This window comes from Octopus sinensis, linkage group LG14, assembly GCF_006345805.1.
Source record: "Octopus sinensis linkage group LG14, ASM634580v1, whole genome shotgun sequence".
Classification (NCBI taxonomy): Eukaryota; Metazoa; Mollusca; class Cephalopoda; order Octopoda; family Octopodidae; genus Octopus; species Octopus sinensis.
Genome location: NC_043010.1, coordinates 65,448,660 through 65,463,659, shown reverse-complemented (window position 1 = coordinate 65,463,659; position 15,000 = coordinate 65,448,660). Strand labels below are relative to the sequence as shown.

At 37.8% G+C, this 15,000-nt stretch overlaps 1 protein-coding gene across 1 annotated transcript in view; it reads right to left on the bottom strand.

The window, feature by feature from the left end:
- Positions 1–2,178: 2,178 nt before the first annotated feature.
- LOC118766127 overlaps positions 2,179–15,000 on the bottom strand; it is a 61,633-nt gene continuing 48,811 nt past the window's right edge. The window contains exons 3-6 of the mRNA XM_036509410.1: positions 13,103–13,471; positions 11,679–11,823; positions 7,824–8,121; positions 2,179–4,971 (exon numbers count right to left, since the gene is read on the bottom strand). Coding sequence (XP_036365303.1) covers positions 3,342–4,971; positions 7,824–8,121; positions 11,679–11,823; positions 13,103–13,471 — 2,442 coding nt within the window. The 3' untranslated portion in view covers positions 2,179–3,341. The remainder of the gene's footprint in view (positions 4,972–7,823; positions 8,122–11,678; positions 11,824–13,102; positions 13,472–15,000) is intronic.

Sequence of the window (15,000 nt, the reverse complement as noted above, 5' to 3'; positions counted from 1 at the left end):
ACGTCCTTTTTGATGCAAAACCATTGGTCACTCTATGACCAGATATTAAATTTTTTACTTTTATATAGGCGCGGCTGTGTGGTAAGAAGCTTGTCCACCAACCACATAGTTCCTGGTTCTGTCCCAATGCGTCGCACATTAGGCATGTCTCTTCTAATATACCCTCGGACCAACCAATGCCTTATGAGTGGATTTGGTTGACGGAAACTGAAAGCAGCCTGTCGTATATATATATATATACAAGAATTGGACAAAATAATGGAAACACCTAGCATCATAGCATCATAATTTTGAAATATCTATTAAACCGTCAAAAGCTTGTTTATTTTTATGTTTTTTGATCTATTATTAGTGTTGCTTAATATGTTTTGCTAAAATTGCTTTTTCTTTTCAGATATCAGAAATAGGTAATTAAAATTCATTAAAATGACAGATCTATCGGACTTTCAAAGAGGTCAAATTGTTGGCGCTCGTATGGCAGACACTAGAAGTACTGTCTCGAAAGTAATGACAGCCTTTGGGAAATAAGGAAAAACCTCCTTGTCGAAACAAAACTCCGAAAGAAAACCAAAATTTTCAGATAGGGACCGTCGGTCTCTTACGCGAATTGTTAGAAAGGATCACAAAAGTACAGCTTCCAAAATTACTGCGGAGCTTAATGACCTCGAGAACCCGGTTTCCACAAAAATTGGTCGCCGGGAGCTGCACAAAGTTGGATTTCACATGAGAGCTGCAATCAGAAAACGACTACATTCAAAAACAGATGTTGCAAAGCGTTTAGAGTGGAGTAAAAACTCACAGAATTGGTCCCTAGAGCCGTGGAAGAAAGTTATTTTCTCGGGGTGTCATCCTTTACCTTATTTCCGACAACCGGCCAAGTATACGTGTGGAGACAGCCGAAAGAATCATTTGACCCAGACTGCCTTCTTCCAACTGTTAAATATGGAGGAGGGTCTGTGATGATCTGGGCGGGGCTATATCATGGAAATCCGCCGGCCCAATGGTTTCCCTTCTTGGCAGAATTTATAGTCTAGACTATTTAAGCATTTTATCTGAACACGAAGAACATTCTAGTGAAGTTCAGTATCTTATCTTACCACCACAGTCCCCAGAACTCAATATTATTGAACATTTATGGTGCATTTTAGAAAAACAAGTAAGGAGTCGATATCCTCTATCATCCTCATTACAAGAACTGGAGACTGTTTTAGTTGAAGAATGGACAAAATCCTTTGGAAACAATTCAAACTTTGTACGGAGTCCGTACCTCGTAGAATTGAAGCAGTAATTACTGCCAAAGGCGGTCCTATCCCGCATTAAAATAAATTTGTTTGAAATTTTAAGGTGTTTCCATTATTTTGTCCAACCCCTATATATATATATATGTGTGTGTGCGTGTTTTTTTTATGTGTATCTTCCATCATTGCTTGACAACCGGTGTTGGTGTGTTTACATTCCTATAATATATATATATATATATATATACTACTAATATAGTATGAAGAGCTTTTTTACAGAAAAAAATTTCATCAGAAAATGTCGCAGCATAAAAGTTGCATATAAGTTGTATATATATATATATATATGTATATGCAAACACAGAATCACATATAGACATGCACACGCACACGTACACACGCATGAATGCATTTGTCGGTGTGCGCGCGTGTGTGTATGTATCAACATTAATATACGAACACAGTTATGTAAGAATAACGAAATAGATAGAAGAAAGAAGTCGGCAAGATTTAGGGTGGATCACCATTTGCATTTATTTACCAGTTTATACCACATTACCGAAGTAATTATCCAGGATATTTATGTTCAAGTTCTATATGACATCTTGGGTGACTTGGAGTGTCTTTACTATATTTTGTATCTTTTCTTATCTCTCTTCTTTATTGTTTATTGTAGTATAGATATCTCTTCATTACGTAACTTATTTACCAGTTTAGCAAATGTCCAGCACATTCGATCGACTCGTTACATTAACCAATAAATCCGGCAATGATTTCTGTCTTTGTCTCAGTGGCAAATATTCTTTCCTAATCTAGGCACAAGGCCCGAGTGTGCAATTGGTGTGCAATTGGTACTTAATTTATCGACTTCGAAAGGATGAAAGGCAAAGTCGACCTCAGCGGAATTTGAACTCAGAACATTAAGACAGACGAAATACTGGTGAGCATTTCGCCCGGAGTGCTAACGCTTCTGCCAGCTCGCCGCCTTTCACAGGCAAATATTGTTACTCCTTGTATTTTGCGATTTTCTTAATCTGTTAAATTCAATTTCTTTTGTTAGCCATCAATAATTAAGATTTTTCTCGCATAATATTATTTTGTTTTGTACATGATATCACTGCCTGTCCTGCTGCTATAATATTTGCTGGGAAGTATAAGAATTTGTGTCAGTCCCAAATATGCTAAATTTTATGCCATTATTATCGCATGATTGCATGCTATGTCAGTTATATCTGTAAGATAAAATTTATGTAATATCTGTATGACAAAAGTTATGGTGAATCAGGAATAGACTTAAAATAGATGTTAATTTTGTCTTAAATGCTACAGACGTTGTCATCAATAGAGATATCAGTAACCATTTTATTCGTATTCCTCTTAAGTTTTAAGATTATAAGAAGTTTAATTACCAGTTGCAAATAATATATATCATACGTTTATTCCTATGTATGTTATAGTAGAATTTCACTCTACTTTCAGACTTTCTTAGCTTTTAATCACTTAAAGTTTCTACATATTTAGTCTTCTTCGATATATTCGAGTTTTCTTCTGCAATTTTTGTTTAGTTAGTCTTCTTGTAAATGCTCTTGTGCTTCATTCGTTTTGACTGAAACAAATGATTATCGGCTTTTCCTTTGAGTCGGTTAATATCTGACTAAAATGGAACTATTGTTGTAGTTGTTTCTGCTGCAAATCGCTGTTAACTCCATTACAACTTGTAATAGACTTGCTGATTCTGCCCTTCAAGTTTACCCACTCATTTTGTCTCCTAGCTTTAAGTGTATCAAGTGGGAGGTTCTCAGAAAAAGGGACCAATGAAGTGTTTTCTATACTCACACTACTTGGATATTTATCTAAATAACTATTATTGTCACCTAAGTGTCAACTAGATCTTGTATGGTTAACTTTAAAAGTTTTATCGGACGAATGTACAGATAAATTTTTAGTATACAAGTATTCTAAAAGCCGTCGCTAGTTATTGTTTTTCAAATCTTTCTTGCATCTATATTACGTTTAGTTTGCTTCTACCGTGTATAAAGGATGAGCCAAAAATCACGAATGTTTATTTTCATTTCTGAATGGGTTTCGTTCTCCAATAAAATATCATTGGCGATTAGCTGAAGTCAAATTACCTTGCGACTGCTTAAAGTATCCGCTCAACTTCGATAATATGCCTCCCCACTTTTGTCTCTTAACTTCGTTCTGTTTCTTATTTTTCTGAGAGGAATTAAGCTTATTTGCAGACGACATTTTTATCCATGACACTGATTTTTTCAAATCAAAATTATTCTTTAAAGTTTCATTACTCGTGTTATTCAGGTTATTCATCTTGTGCAGAAATGATGCCAAAAGTGAAAAAAGACTGCTGTTGTTCTTACTGCTTAATTTAGACCCCAAATTTAATAAAAATAGTTTGGCTGTCTTTTTCAAATGTTTTGGTGTTTTCATATTCTTTTTCCCATGCTGTAAGGCAGAAGGACTGTTCGTTTGCTGGGATTTTGGCTGGCTTTGAGCAGCATTGACTCCACTTCGTTTGATCAGTTTCAATTTTGGATAAGGGGAAGATATGTTAGTCCTTAGTCTATCTTTAAGGGTTTCTAAATATACCTTGTACTCATAATCTTGAAGTGTTTCCGGATAAATAATATTTGATGTTCCGTCTGAAAAGTCTTCGCAAATTCCAAATCTTTTTGAAGAAAAAGGCAAGAAAAACGCAACTTCACATGACTCGGGAAGGGGAATTGCGGAACTATTCTCCAAACGTTTATTTTGTGATATTAATTTCAGTTGAACATAATTTTGAATGTTGGGGGCTTGTGTGGCGGCGTATTTCGTCAACCAATTCGATGTCTGTTTCCAGTCCGCTTGTTGACGTTTTAATCTTTTAGATTTTTGAGATGGTGTATCAATTCTATTTGGCTGAGCATGTTTCCAGGTTTGTTCAGCTTGAAGCAAATATTGCATGCGATGCTGTTGTTGCACTCGAATTTGAATATTTCTCCATGGAAAGTTTACTTTCTGAGGCCGAGGATGGGAACTCTTTCGTTGAGGTAATCCTTTTCTATAAGCGGCTTTGATATCGTCAACAGCTTCCTTGTGTTTAGTAACCTTGATCTTTTTCGGTAAGGGTTTTCTCAATACTTTCTGAGGCCGAGGATGGGAACTCTTTCGTCGAGGTAATCCTCTTCTATAAGCAGCTTTGATATCGTCAACGGCTTCCTTTTGTTTAGTAACCTTGATCTTTTTCGGTAAGGGTTTTCTCAATAACTTCAACAGTGGTTCCAAAGGGATATTATTTATTCTCCTACCTGTCGTAGTAGGAATAATTTTGCTAAACTGTTTCCTCTTTCTCGTAGAAAGCGAATCAGTAACATTGGGATTAGTAACAATAGTTTTATTGTTAATCGACGTCACGTTACTATTCTTTCCACTTCTCAAAAACTTTGAAGCCTTCCGAATACTTCTGTCCCGGAAGTATGTGATTTTTTTCTTCAAACCGTTGTAATGCATGAAAAACTGTTGAAGATTTTGGTACTTTCTTTCACCAGCACATTTGCTAGATGGATGTTGTACACACTGTAAATTTTCTGCTGTGATGTTATTCTTCCGTAAGATTTCTCGCCACAGAGACAGCTGTTCAAATTTTTCAATCATATTTCGGGGTACAGCACGACAGCCACTTTTAGACAAAAATACGTTTTTCACTGGACAAACATGGCAACTACCGCGAGGACTGAGAAGATAAAATAAAATAAAATAAAAAAGGAAGATTATAGTCAAGAAACATCAAAATATATCTGGAATAGGATTTCACCTTAACCCCGGCAAGTAAAAGCTCAATAAGTGACATTTTCACCAAGTGTCACAACATAGCAAGTATTATATGTTTCTTTATTACCCACAAGGGGCTAAACATAGAGGGGACAAACAAGGACAGACAGACGGATTAAGTCGATTACATCGACCCCAGTGCGTAACTGGTACTTAATTGATCGACCCCGAAAGGATGAAAGAAAAGTCGATCTCGGCGGAATTTGAACTCAGAACGTAGCGACGGGCGAAATACCACGAAGCACTTCGCCCGGCGTGCTAACGTCTCTGCCAGTAAGTATTAATATAGCAAGTACGAACTAAATGTGTATGTGTGTGTGTGTATGTGAGCGTGCGTGTGTGTGTATATCAATGTGAATGTGTACATGTGTGTGTGTGTATATATATATATGTGGATGAATGTGTATAAATGTGTATATAAGGCGGCGAGCTGGCAGAAACGTTAGCATGCTGGGCGAAATGCTTAGCGGTATTTCGTCTGCCGTTACGTTCCGAGTTCAAATTCCGCCGTGGTCGACTTTGCCTTTAATCCTTTCGGGGTCGATTAAATAAATACCAGGTACGCACTGGGGTCGATATAATTGACTTAATCTCTTTGTCTCTCCTTGTTTGTCCTCTCTGTGTTTAGCCCCTTGTGGGTAGTAAAGAAAAATAATGTGTATATATATGTGTGTGTATGTGTGTGCGTGCATGTGTGTGTATATGTCTGTGTATATATATGTTTGTGTATATATATGTGTGCATGTAGGTGTGTATGTGAATGTGTGTGTGTATATATGTTTATATATGTGTTTGTATACATGTATATATATATATATAATATATATATATAGATGTGTGTATATGCGTGCATATATGTTTGTGTATATATATATATATATATGCGTGTATATGTGTATTATATGTGCGTGTATATGTGTGTATATATGTGTGAGTGTGTATATGTATAGATGTGTGAGTATATGTGTGTGTATGTGTATATGTTTGTATATATATGCGTGTGTTTATGTGTGCGTGTATATATATATATATATATATGTATATGTTTCTGTGTATATATATATGTGTGTATATATATGTGTGAGTATGTATGTGAGTGTGTGTGTGTGTATGTGTGTATGTGTGTTTGCGTGAATGTTAGCAGTTGCTAATTTGTGGCATTTGCTGGAATGTTACCTGTTGAGTTTTTGCTTGGTGAGCTGTGATGCTCTCCTAAGATATATACCTAAAAACAAACAAGGTTTTCTGGACAGCAACAAAAAAATATCCACTATCTGTTTAATAAACCCCTTCCTTTCTGATTTAGTCACATTTCCAGTAATCTTGAAGGGAGGAGTGGGGTCATTCAGTACCATTAAACTCGGTGGGAAACTGGTACGTTATTTTATCTGCCACGGTGTGAGGGGGGGGGGATAAAAGTTAGCCTCGAGGGGATTTGAACTTAGAATGTAAAGAACCAGAAGAGATACTGCGAATCCCTTTTTTTCCTGACGCCCTAATAATTCTGTAAGCTAATACAATCCATTGAATTTATAAGACCGCGAACAGTTCTCTTTGTGGACACCGAAAAAAAAATTTATTTATAACATTTAATTACAAAAAGACAAGAAAAGAAAAACCGAGTGATAAAAAGGAAAAGAAATACAAGGAAAAAATAAATAAAATGGCGGGGGGGGGTAAAGCAGCAGAAGATGGAGTTGGAGGGAGCGATGGAACACATACGGGCCACATACCTATTTCTTTATTACCCACAAGGGGCTAAACACAGAGGGGACAAACAAGGACAGACATAGGTATTAAGTCGATTACATCGACCCCAGTGCGTAACTGGTACTTAATTTATCGACCCCGAAAGGATGAAAGGCATAGTCGACCTCGGCGGAATTTGAACTCACAACTCCCCGCATCAAATGGTGTGCCTAACCGGACCCGTCGGTCATGACCGCGACGGCGTTGCCACGGAGAATGGCTAGTGACACTCGCCGTAGAAGCCTCTCCACGTCGCGGGACTCATTTATTCAGACAGGCCACTGGTATCCCTATATAATGGTTTGTATTTTATTGCTAGGTGGAGGTGTAAGACAGAGATCAGACTCAAGTCTCAACCGATGTAAAATATGGACAAATGCAACATGACAGTGTTGTTAACAAGTTTGTTATGCGGTCAGGTCGATAAATTAAGTACCAGTTGCGTACTGGGGTCGATCTAATCAAATAGCACCTCCCACCAAAATTTTTGGCCTTGTGCCTAGAGTAGAAAAGACTGTATGTGATGCTGAAAAAAAAAATGACAGGGTGGGGTCTGGTTCGTATTCTTTTGGTCGTAGGTGTTTGTACGAAAAGGCTGACCTGGGACTAAGCAACAACAACAACAACAACATCATTGACGACGTCGACGACGATGGCGGCGTGAACTACTGCAACAACAATAACAACAGCAGTAACAACAATATATGCATGTAGGTATACATTGACATGCGCATGCGTATACATTTGGCTCCATACACACGCATACATATTCGGGCACACACACACACACATACATTAAGTAAAACATAGCTGGATAATCATTATCATTGTTGTCCTCATCGTCACCATCACCATCATCATCATAGTCATCATCATCATCATCATCATCAGCATAGTCATCATCGCAGTGATGATGGTGGTGGTGGTGGTGGTGGCGGCCGTCGTCGTCGTGGTCGTCGTTAAAGACTTCAAGGAAACACAGGAGAACTAAGAGTAATATCCTACCGGCAGATGCTCTTCAGATATCTCCTATTGACAGGTATTTCACGTGATTCAGACAGAAGGTAGCACCTGTTGTTTGAAATATTGTGCGCAGAAAGCCAAGACAATCTTTTGTTACATATCAGCCGATTCTCGATAAAGGAGAATACAGGTTTCTCCTGACATCCCAAATCGGCGATTGTATTTCCTTGGAAGACCACATTCTTACTGAGGTAATCATCGCCCGAAAACAAACCCGGTTCCAAGGTGGACACATTGCAATGAATCAGCTGAAATACCTCTATGTTTGCTTGGTGGAAAGCTGTGGAGATATGTAAGTAAAAATATAGGTAAGATATATATATATATACAATAGATAATGTAGCGTATTTTCCGGTATACAAGTCGAATTTTGCAGCGTGGTAGGTGTTTGTAAGCCATTTAAGAAACATACAAAAGCCATTCGATTAACTTCAACATTTAAGTTTAATTTGTCAAAATATTTTCGTCGCTAAAATCCGCGACCTGTTCACTGACAAGAATCCGTGCTGCATCTCATCCAGCACACGATCTCGGATCAAATCACTTGCTATGCGAGTACATCTCCGTAAGTCGAATTTTTCAAGCCGAAATTTACAGCTAAAAAAGCTTGGTCGACTTATACTCTGAGACGACTTTGAAGGACGAAAAATTCCATGTGAAATTGCAGTAGGATTTGGAAAGATAGTGACAATGTTTGAATGGTATGCTGCACGTATACGCTATGGAATACGTCGACTTGTATGGCGGAAAATACGGTTGGTGAAATAATTATTAATAATAATAGGCGCAGGAGTGGCTGTGTAGTAAGTAGCTTGCGTACCAATCACATGGTTCTGGGTTCAGTCCCACTGCGTAGCACCTTGGGCAAGTGTCTTCTACTATAGCCTCGGGCCGACCAAAGCCTTGTAAGTGGATTTAGTAGACGGAAACTGAAAGAAGCCCGTCGTATATATATATACATGTTTGTGTCTCCGTGTTTGTCCCCCCAGCATCGCTTGACAAGCGATGCTGATGTGGTTACGTCCCCGTAACTTAGCGGTTCGGCAAAATAGACCGATAGAATAAGTACGAGGCTTACAAAGAATAAGTCCTGGGGTCGATTTGATCGACTAAAGGCGGTGCTCCAGCATGGCCGCAGTCAAATGACTGAAACAATTAAAAGAGTAATATAATAAATAAAGCAGGGAGCTGGCAGAATCGTTTGCCCGCGGACAAAATGCTTTGCGGTATTTTCGTTTGTCGTTGTTTTCTGAGTTCAAATTCTGTGAAAATCGACTTTGTCCTTCATCCTTTCGGGGTCGATAAAATAAGTAGCGGTTGGGCACTGGGGGTCGATGTAATCGACTTGAGCCTTCTCCCGAAATGTTTGACCATGTGCCAAAATTTGAAATTAATAAATATAAAAGATAAAAAAAAAAATTAATAAATATAAATTAAACAAGTAGCTTGCTAACCAACCACATGGTTCCGGGTTCAGTCCCACTGCGTGGCATCTTGGGCAAGTGTCTTCTGCTATTGCCCCGGGCCGACCAATGCCTTGTGAGTGGATTTGGTAGACAGAAACTGAAAGAAGCCTGTCGTATATATATATGTATATATATATATATATATATATATATATATAAGCGTGTGTGTGTATATGTTTGTGTGCCTGTGTTTGTCCCCCTAGCATTGCTTGACAACCGATGCTGGTGTGTTAACGTCCCCGTCACTTAGTGGTTCGGCAAAAGAGACCGATAGAATAAGTACTGGGCTTGCAAAGAATAAGTCCCGGGGTCGATTTGCTCGACTAAAGGCGGTGCTCCAGCATGGCCGCAGTGAAATGACTGAAACAAGTAAAAGAGAGAGTAAACTAAAATAAGTAGATGAATTTGTTTTACAAATAAATGAGAATTATATAAAATGAATAAAAAAAAGGCAAATGGCTTAAATTTGTAGTAACTCTTTCTAATTTTGATACAAGGATAGCAATTTTGAGGGAAGGGGTTAGTTGCTTTATTTTATCACCCCTGGAAAACGACGGGCAAAGTTGAACCAGGCGGGATTGAACTCAGAACAAAACTAATCGGATGAAATGTCAGTGTATCGTCTTAATAATAATAATAATAATAATAATAATAATAATAATAATAATAATAATAATAATAATAATAATAACATCTCTTGTTCTTCACTCACACCAGGACGTTGGGTGTGTGTCTCGGCGAGAGATTGTAACAAACATGCAGATAAAAAGTAAATAATAATAATAATAATAACAATCTCTTGTTCTTCACTCACACCAGGACGTTGGGTGTGTGTCTCGGCGAGAGATTGTAACAAACATGCAGATAAAAAGTAAATAATAATAATAATAATGATGATGATGATGATGATGATGATGATGATTTCATTTATTTGTAACAAGAATGAATAATAACAGGAACAAAAATAATGATAGCGAATAAATAAATGAGTACAGTAAAAAACGTAAATATAATAAATAAAAGGAAATAGAAAATAATATTGATAAGTACAGGCGTGTCTCAGTGGTAAGAAGTTTGCTTCCTAACCATTTGGTTTCGGGTTCAGTTCTACTGCGTTGCACTTTGGGCAAATGTCTTATAGCTTCGAGCCATTCAAAGTTTTGTTAGTAGATTTGGTAGACAGAAATTGAAAGAAACTCGACTCCGCATGATTTGGTCTTGGACTCAGCGCAGCACAGGTTTGTTGATACGAATAGTTTCTTGTTCGCCAATCCACACGATAATACTCATGGCATCGCTGATAGGTTCAAAGAATGCTGACGATGTGTTTGGAGAGCGAAACCATCAATTGAACAAACGTAGTTTGAACTCTATGAGTTTGCGGATCTGGACTTCCATAGCTCCTTCTTCTGCTTAGCTTGACTGATCTTTGTTTTCTTAAACGGTTTGGTACACCTTGTGCTAGCTGGGTCTCTCAATTCCAATATACTACCACGAATGGTTTGATATACATGCTTTTTAGGCAACCATTGATAGTATCGATGAAGTGCTTATGCGCCCCACAGACAGAGTTACCGGTCTTGTCACTATTTGCAGCCAATCAGAAGAAATAGTATCCTGGATGCTAACACATCTGAATACATGCAAACTCAATTAACCATACACAGACATCATTATAGCAGAAATACAGATACGCACACATATATATTGACTTGTCCGGAAAGTTCGTACCGATTTTTAAAGGAAAGAAAAAGGTCAATAAATACTTGCCTTACCCAAGCTTTACCAGGTGCTCATGAACGACGGATTTTGATAGGTTGAGGCTTTCTGCCAATTCTCGGGTTGTGCAATGTGGGTTATTCTCAATTAATAACTTGATTTGGTCATCGTCTGTAGTGGATGGTCTGCCTGATCGCTCTTTATCAATAAGGCTACAATCTCCAGCTCGGAACCTTGCGAACCACTTCCGTACAGTTTTTTCGGATAAAGAAACATCACCGTAAACTGCGCATATTTCTTTGATTGCTTGTGAGACATTTTTCCCTTTACGGAAAAAGAAAAGCAACAAGTACCGAAAATGAACTTCCATTTTAAAGGGTTACAGAATTAAAACAAGTTATAGGAACATAAACCTTCTTCCACGAAAAGATAGGTTAAACTGTGCTCTAACTGGAGGTGTAGTCAAATCCTATTTTATGGACTCAAGCATATTCTAAAATAAGTCGAAAGATAAGCTACTATAAATCGGCACGAACTTTCCGGATAACCCAATACATTTATAGATACGGTCACACGCTGGAAGACACACACACACACACAACACACACACACACACACGTATATACATATTTATTTGAATTAAGCTACTTACCTTGGCTTTCCAGGAGTTTGATGTTCGATTGGCTGATTGTAAAATAACGGATTGACGTAGAGAAGAAAGCAAATCTCTCAATAAACCAAATATGTCCTTGGTGGAAGTGGAACGATTCCAGTTCAGATGTCGAGAATGACGCACACTGAAGTAGACAACATATACAAAGGACAGTTTGTCACACGGCTTAATAAGTCAGTACACATATGCGCGAGCGCGGGTACTACGCATACATGCATGCACATAAACACACTTTCGCTCTCTTTCTCGCAATATCTATCTATCTATCTATCTATCTATCTATCTATCTATCTATCTATCTATCCATATATATATATATATATATGTGTGTGTGTGTTTGGGTGTGTGCCTCTGTGTGTGTGAGTGTCTCATATCGCCTCTTATGATGGGATATCCTTCATATTCCTGAAACAGCTGTAAGGCTACTTTTCTCTTTAGAAATGTCCTAGAAATTTCACACTACCTTGGCCTTGTTGTCTCATTTTATTTAACACACACATACACACACACACACACGCACACACGTGGTTTTGGCCGGCCCAAGGCTATAGTAACAGACACTTGACCAAAGTGCTACGCGGTGGGAATGAACCCGGAAGCATGTGGTTGGGAAGTAGACTTCCTACCACACGGCCACGCCTGTTCCTATATCATGTGCTAGAAAATAGAGAGCCTCTTGAAGCTTTACCCAAGCGGGGCCGAGAATCGCTTGTACAGATACCCGTAGGACTCCGCTGGAAAACCACTGCTCATTTTACTCTCTAGCAAACTTTGTCACTACAAGAAAAAGGGAAGTAAGAAGTAGCACATCAGGATATCGAGATATTCTCAGACGAAATATATGATGCGAACATTTGCAAAAGTGTGGACTCAGTCAAAGAATCTGAAGGGTCAGGTGAAGCTTTTAAAACTTAGCAATAGATTAGGGTTATTAACAAACAACAAATTCTATTGACTTTGAGAGAAGAAGACAATACTTTTTCAGCGGAACTAAATAATTACTCTCATTAATACACACATAGATGCACACCATATGTACACACATACACATACATACACACCCAAAACACACACACGCACACACAGTCATTCAGCACACATATGCGTGTAGCACACATTCACACATACGCACACATACACTTATATAAATATACATATTGGCACAAGGCCAGCAATGACATAAGGATGGGTGGCGGTTGTCAAGTCGATTACGTCGACCTCAGTACATGACTGGTACTTATTTTATCGACTCCGAAATGATGAAAGGCAAAATCGACCTCAGCAGAATTTTAACTCAGAACCTAAGGCCGGACGAAATGCTGCTAAGCATTTTCTCCGGCGTGTTCACGATTCTGCCAGCTCGTCGCTTTCATATATATATTAATATGCTTCAAATAGATTACCTTAAACCTTTTAATTCGACTTTTTTCGAAGTAAAGTCTCTCAACTATTACGTTTCCGAAAAAGCAATCTGTCATTGAAGTCGTCTTCAGGTTCAAAAAGGTTATGTTGAGACGGTTCGAAGTATTAAATCCTTCACATGGCAGATACGGTCGTGACAAATTAGCGATAACTACCGATGTAATGTTTGGTGGTACGAGTAAAGGAAAAGTTAAGTTGTTGCCTGTACAAGTCATTTCTATTAAAGAACATTCGCAGTCTGAACTGCAGGGTGTTTCCACTGTTGACACTGCTTTCAATGTTTCCTGCCCAGACGATTGCAACAACCAGAACAAAATTATGGCGGATATTTTACTTTGCATATTTGTAGTCTGAAAGTGAATAAAAGCAAAAAGTTACCAAGAGATAATTGGTTCAAACTTAGAAAAACATAATCTTCGCTAATTTCTTCAGAAGAACGCTTCTATGAAATGGAGGTCTTTCTTAACATTTCATTAGTCATTTGGTCACCATTGAAGACATCTTATTTTATGCAATGTGTCCAAGATAATTAAGCTTCAAAGACTCAGTTTCTCACTCTTTCACTCCATATCTCTCTGTATTTCATTCTTTCTCTCTTGTTCTCTCTCTCTCTTCCAGAATATGGATTACAATGAGAAATCACAGGAAGAATGATTGAGTATAGTGAAATAGCTCAAAAAGTAATCGAACCAGCTTCACAAACTCAACATTCTGCAAGCATATTTTTTTCTGAATTTGACACAACAGCCGTTTTTAAGGGCAGGGGTAAATCGATTCCATCGACAGCAGTGCTTCACTTTCACGTATTTTATCGACTTCGAAAGTATAAAAGGCAAAGAGTTGGGCAGCATTCTGGAAGCGTAATACACAAGGATTTGAACCCGCTTCATACACTTGCCTTTTCGGGAATTTAACCTCTAAAAAGGGAACCATTTCATAGCTTAGCCTTTCAAGAAGTTTTCCTCCTCCCCAAAATGTTCGTTTGGAATTTATATATTTCTACTACTTTTAATCCATTTATATATGAACATGGAACATGTGTACAAAGCATTCTTTTTGTGGATGTAGCTGAACAAATTTCGATTCCAAAACAACCAACGGCACCTACACAGACATGGAATTAAAAATCTAGTTCTTCTTCTCTTCAAAACTAACGACAGGGAATGATCTGGGGGCAATTTGTCTGTCTTTATAGCAGGTTGTGCCACCGCGTAAAGACCTAATTCTTACAGGTAGGGAATAGAAACCGGCCATTAGACTCGGTTATTAATCAATCAAAGGGAATAACTAATAGCAGAGTTTAATAGCTGTGTGGTTAAGAGGTTTGCCTCGTAACTACGTGGTTCGGGGTTAAATTTTAGTGTATGCTGCTTTAGGAAAGTATAAGTAAATAGAAATATATCAAGTAAGCAAAATGAAATAGGCTCTTGGCACGATATCACCAATTAAACAACTTTTAAAAGGGATGCACGAGGAAGGGGTTTAAACAAAACTTGGGTGTGGGGTTAATAAGTTCACTTCAAACTGGGGGCGGAACCTGGTACAAGAGGATGACTTTTAAAACTTAGCAACAGATTAGGGTTATTAACAAACAACAGATTCTATTGATTTTGAGAAAAGAAGACACAATACTCTTTCAGCAGAACTAAATATGTGAAAGGAATTTGGTGTGGTGGCAGATGCCCTCCACAAAAAAACGCATGTAAGTATTTACACACACAGACGCGCGCGCAAACACATGTATGTATATATATATATATATATATATATATATATATATATATATATATATATATATATATATATACATATATATACATAATATATATTATATATATTATATATATGTATATATATATGTATATATATATATATATGT